The sequence below is a fragment of the Ylistrum balloti genome, unplaced genomic scaffold, assembly GCF_031769215.1.
Source record: "Ylistrum balloti isolate Yb309-2 unplaced genomic scaffold, AGI_CSIRO_Ybal_v1 Utg371386, whole genome shotgun sequence".
NCBI classification, from domain to species: domain Eukaryota; kingdom Metazoa; phylum Mollusca; class Bivalvia; order Pectinida; family Pectinidae; genus Ylistrum; species Ylistrum balloti.
Window position 1 is genome coordinate 51,749 of NW_026782730.1, and position 6,296 is coordinate 58,044.

The 6,296-nt window shown below is 37.1% G+C and overlaps 1 protein-coding gene across 2 annotated transcripts in view; it reads left to right on the forward strand.

Moving 5' to 3' along the window:
• Window positions 1–5,171, forward strand: part of LOC132562277 (peptidyl-prolyl cis-trans isomerase FKBP5-like) — a 31,378-nt gene extending 26,207 nt beyond the window's left edge. Inside the window, exon 8 of one of the 2 annotated variants that reach the window (XM_060227017.1) lies at window positions 3,123–5,171. In XM_060227017.1, coding sequence (XP_060083000.1) covers window positions 3,123–3,215 — 93 coding nt within the window. In that variant the 3' untranslated portion in view covers window positions 3,216–5,171. The remainder of the gene's footprint in view (window positions 1–3,122) is intronic. The other variant, XM_060227016.1, reaches the window with a different exon arrangement.
• The last annotated feature ends 1,125 nt before the right edge of the window (window positions 5,172–6,296 follow it).

Genomic DNA, 6,296 nt, shown 5'->3' on the forward strand with positions numbered 1-6,296 from the left:
TGTAAACACTACAGTAAACCACAGGTAGTTACTGTAAACACTACAGTAAACCGCATGTAGTTACTTTAAACATTACAGGTAGTTACTGTAAACACTACAGTTAACCACGGGTAGTTACTGTAAACACTACAGTAAACCACAAGTAGTTACTGTTAACACTACAGTAAAACACAGGTAGTTACTGTTAACCACAGGTAGTTACTGTAAACACTACAGTAAACCACAGGTAGTTACTGTCAATACTACAGTAAACCACAGGTAGTTACTGTAAACACTACAGTAAACCACAGGTAGTTACTGTCAATACTACAGTAAAGTACAGGTAGTTACTGTTAACACTACAGTAAAGTACAGGTAGTTACTGTTAACACTACAGTAAACCACAGGTAGTTACTGTAAACCACAGGTAGTTACTGTAAACACTACAATAAACCACAGGTAGTTACTGTAAACACTACAGTAAACCGCATGTAGTTACTTTAAACATTACAGTTAACCACAGGTAGTTACTGACAACCACAGGTAGTTACATTAAACACTACAGTAAACCACAAGTAGTTACTGTAAACACTATAGTAAACTGCTTGTAGTTACTGTAAACACTACAGTAAACCACAGGTAGTTACTGTAAACCACAGGTAGTTACTGTAAACACTACAGTAAACCACAGGTAGTTACTGTAAACACTACAGTAAACCACAGGTAGTTACTGTCAACACTACAGTAAACCACAGGTAGTTACTGTTATCACTACCATAAACCACAGGTAGTTACTGTAAACACTACAGGAAACCACAGGTAGTTACTGTAAACACTACAGTAAACCACAGGTAGTTACTGTCAACACTACAGTAAACCACAGGTAGTTACTGTAAACACTACAGTAAACCACAGGTAGTTACTGTAAACACTACAGTAAACCACAGGTAGTTACTGTTAAAACTACAGTAAACCACAGGTAGTTACTGTTAACACTACAGTAAACCACAGGTAGTTACTGTTAACACTACAGTAAAACACAGGTTGTTACTGTAAACCACAGGTAGTTACTGTGAACACTACAGTAAACCACAGTTAGTTACTGTAAACACTACAGTAAACCACAGGTAGTTACTGTAAACACTACAGTAAACCACAGGTAGTTACTGTAAACACTACAGTTAACCACAGGTAGTTACTGTTAACACTACAGTAAACCACAGATAGTTACTGTAAACACTACAGTAAACCACAGGAAGTTACTGTAAACCACAGGTAGTTACTGTAAACACTACAGTAAACCACAGGAAGTTACTGTCAATACTACAGTAAACCACAGGTAGTTACTGTAAACACTACAGTAAACCACAGGTAGTTACTGTAAACACTACTGGCAACCACAGGTAGTTACTGTAAACACTACAGTAGTTACTGTAAACACTACAGTAAACCTACAGTAAACCACAGGTAGTTACTGTAAACACTACAGTAAACACAGGTAGTTACTGTAAACACTACAGTTAACCACGGGTAGTTACTGTAAACACTACAGTAAACCACAGGTAGTTACTGTCAACCACAGGTAGTTACTGTAAACACTACTGTCAACCAGAGGTAGTTATTGTAAACACTACTAAACACTACAGTAAACCACAGGTAGTTACTGTAAACACTATAGTAAACCGCTTGTAGTTACTGTAAACACTACAGTAAACCACAGGTAGTTACTGTCAACACTACAGTAAACCACAGGTAGTTACTGTAAACACTACAGGAAACCACAGGAAGTTACTGTAAACCACAGGTAGTTACTGTAAACACTACAGTAAACCACAGGTAGTTACTGTAAACACTACAATAAACCACAGGTAAATACTGTAAACCACAGGTAGTTATTGTAAACACTACAGTAAACCACAGGTAAGTTACTGTAAACACTACAGTAAACACAGGTAGTTACTCTAATCCACTGGTTGTTACTGTAAACACTACAATAAACCACAAGTAGTTACTGTAAACCACAGGTAGTTACTATTAACCAAAGGTAGTTACTTTTAACCAAAGGTAGTTACTGAACACTACTGTTAGTAGAGTTATATCATTTTGATCTGCTGGTTTGGATTCTGTATGCATTGCTTTATTGTTAATCATCATTAAAATCAAGGTTGTTCTGGATTGATGGGTGTGTGGGTCAAGAGGTCAAAATCATTGTTACTGTTTTAAATGTAAAAATGTAATAATCTTATTGTTAGTGTTCATCATGGATAAATCAACCCTATTATAGTGGTCATTTTCAGAGATAATATTTATTGTGACATTCTAATTGTTAATTTTTATCATGCAGTAGTCCGTCCTTGGTGTGAATAGTTATCTCCACAGTGTAATTCTTTATCATGTTATGATATAATTGTCAGGTAAAAGTTTAATTTTAGAATTTAAAGATGATGTTAAATCATTGCCAATTTGGGATGAGGTCACATTGTTTTTTAAGTCCTGAACAGCTGAGGGGATTTTGACCAAATTTGGTCTTTAGCATCTTTTGGTAAATAGAAAATGATCAGCTTTTGTTCTGAATCATGTTTGGGTGAAAGGGAATTAGTCTTGTATAAACAGCGGATCTCTGCCCCCTGGGGCGGGAAGGGTGGGGTCCAATATTGGGAAATAAAACAAATTCTTTAAAATCCTCCAGTAGGAATGATTTGAATTTGTCCTTAATTGATGTGAATCATGTTCAGGTGAAGGGGAATCTGTTTTGTATAAACAATGGATCTCGGGGCCCCCTGTGGTGGGAGGGACAGGGCCAAATAGGGGAAATAGAGCCAATTCTTTAAAATCCTTTTCCTACTGTAGGAATTATTGGATTTTGCCCAAATTTGGCCAGAAGTGTCTTAGGGTGAAGGAAATCGCCCCTGGTACATTATTTCTGGATCATATTATGTTTATAATTGGGATACCAACCTGATAACCATATATACTCTAACTGGAAATTAAAAGAGAATGATAGTCATGATATAAGAATTTACCCATTGTTCTTGCCCCATCAAAGAGTTAAAGTGACTGAGCTTTAATTCATGTGGCCTAATCATTGGTGTTGTTAAATATTTGATTCTGGAATCTCCAACAACTTTTGATTGTCTTTGCAGGGGGTTAATAAAGCAGATAAAGAAGATCCTAAAGAGGAATCGTCAGAGAACATTGAACCAGGAGAAGATGGCCAGGCAGTAGAAGCAAGCTGAGATTTATGCAAATGTCTGGGTGATCTCGGTGGCAATCAGTCTCTATTACCACAATCAGAACAAGTTCTCAAATAATATGCCATGTCATAAGAATCACCATTTCATTAATATAAACTTTCAATTGGTCTCTCTGTGTAGATACTGCACAATATTTGAGTATACTGTTTGAAACATTAACTTGCATGTGGAAATATTATATAGGCTTATTGTCAGCCTTGATAATTGTGAAATGAATGACTTCATGGGTAGAAACACAAACACACTGACAGATACTATGAACAAAAATATTCTTAAGTGTATTTTTGGCAAGTGTAAAATGTATGTAAATACTATGAAAGAATGTTGCAGATGTTAAATGATAAGTGCTCTTGGGACCCGTATACTGGCAGTCCTGTCAAACCTATGGAAAATAAAGATTACTTCCAAGAGGTGCTGTGATAGATAATTTGTGTGTCTGTTTGTCCGCTGTCTGTCATAATTTTGTCCAGAGCATATCATTAAAACTATATGTGGTATCAACATTAAACTTGATAGGTAGATCTCAATAAGGAGAAGTACAGTGTACAAGAACCATAACTCTCTCTTGCATAATTCAAAGCCTTCAACTTTATTACAGAATTATTGCCCTGTGATTAAATTTTGTGTCCAATAAGGTTGTTTCGGGGAAGCATTCATCAGTTGCACTGAAACTCTTGTTAAAACTGTTTCCATCTGATAATACACACCAGCAGAGTTTGCGATATCCTATTTTTTTTTCCTATTGCTCTTGTGCATCGTCGATCGTTGTGCCCCGTTAGCTGTCCAAAAACTTTTCCTTTAAAACACTACTCCTACTTAACGCTGGGTAGATTTCAACAAATTTTGGTCCGAAACATCATTGAGGGGAGGGAATCATTTTCTTAAATTCAGAAATTTGATTCAACCCCTAGGGACTTGGGGGCAAGGCTCCAAAAGGGGAAATTAGACAATATTTTACTTCAACATTATCAGGGAGTGGCAATGGTATCAAACATTCATGAAGTGATCCTGAGATTGTCCTGACCAAATCTTATTTTACACTTTGGTGTGAAATCCAACATGAACAAGTAGTCTAAACTTCTCATGTTTCAATCACATCAATGAGAAAAATATTTGGATTTTTTTTTCTGAAGAAAAAACACAGTAGTTATTCTGTAACATTATTGTGCAACTGTTTTTCATGCACAGCACCTACCATTTTTGAGTTTCTGATACTTTCAAGGAATGTTCAACATTCATCAGATTTGTCAGACCACCATCAGTGAATTCTGTTGTTTGTCCATCCATGTGTCGATTGTCAGATGACCATTAAGGGCCATGGCCCGCTCTTTTTTTATTTTGTAAAATATTTCACCAATAGAATTGGATGGACGTTCTAGTGGAAGATTTCTATGTACTGAGGATTGACAGACTTGTGAGATTTCTGACCAAAACACACTTTTTATGTAGGATTCAGCAAGTATTTTCAGGTAAAATTGAAAACCTAACACTTCTTTGTTGTTGATTATATTTTATGATCAAGCGATTCCATTAGGAATACAGAAGTCAAGCTAAATAGTTACTTCAAACATACTTGATTTAGCAAAACAAAATTTTAGCTTACTATCACTTGGCAAATATGAGCAAGGATAAATTTATACATCAATAAAGATTACTATAGAAGCAAAATGTTATCATTCTTATCTACCAGAGTTACATGAATATTTACATACTTTCACTGCTAAAAGTACTGCTATAAGATTACTGTAAAAATAGTTACAGTACTTGGTCTTCAACTTTTACCCAAAAATGGCGAAAGCATTTTAAGTCTTCTAGAAATCTTACTAGTCCAAAATATCTGTTTTGTATAGGCTACGTCTATTGAAGAGATTATCATTCAAGGACTAGACCACAGTTGTTGTAAATCTACAATTGGGCATATTAAAAATAATGATTTGCTGTTGTTTTACTTTGTTGTATGAATGTCTATCAGCCCTGACCACTGCTATGTAGGGTTGAAATGTGAATGTCTATCAGCCCTGACCACTGCTGTGTAGGGTTGAAATGTGAATGTCTATCAGCCCTGACCACTGCTGTGTAGGGTTGAAATATAAATGTCTATCAGCCCTGACCACTGCTGTGTAGGGTTGAAATGTGAATGTCTATCAGCCCTGACCACTGCTGTGTAGGGTTGAAATATGAATGTATCATCCCTGACCACTGTTGTGTAGTGTTGAAATGTGAATGTCTATCAGCCCTGACCACTGCTGTGTAGGGTTGAAATATGAATGTATCATCCCTGACCACTGTTGTGTAGTGTTGAAATGTGAATGTCTATCAGCCCTGACCACTGCTGTGTAGGGTTGAAATATGAATGTCTATCAGCACTGACCACTGCTGTGTAGGGTTGAAATATGAATGTATCATCCCTGACCACTGTTGTGTAGTGTTGAAATATGAATGTCTATCAGCCCTGACCACTGCTGTGTAGGGTTGAAATGTGAATGTCTATCAGCTCTGACCACTGCTGTGTAGGGTTGAAATGTGAATGTCTATCAGCCCTGACCACTGCTGTGTAGGGTTGAAATGTGAATGTCTATCAGCCCTGACCACTGCTGTGTAGTGTTGAAATGTGAATGTCTATCAGCCCTGACCACTGCTGTGTAGGGTTGAAATGTGAATGTCTATCAGCCCTGACCACTGCTGTGTAGGGTTGAAATGTGAATGTCTATCAGCCCTGACCACTGCTGTGTAGGGTTGAAATGTGAATGTCTATCAGCCCTGACCACTGCTGTGTAGTGTTGAAATGTGAATGTCTATCAGCCCTGACCACTGCTGTGTAGGGTTGAAATGTGAATGTCTATCAGCCCTGACCACTGCTGTGTAGGGTTGAAATGTGAATATCTATCAGCTCTGACCACTGTTGTGTAGGGTTGAAATATGAATGTATCATCCCTGACCACTGCTGTGTAGGGTTGAAATATGAATGTCTATCAGCTCTGACCACTGTTGTGTAGGGTTGAAGTAAAGACAGATCTAAACTGCAATTTTAGCCAAAATCACTTCAACAAATTGTAACAAAAT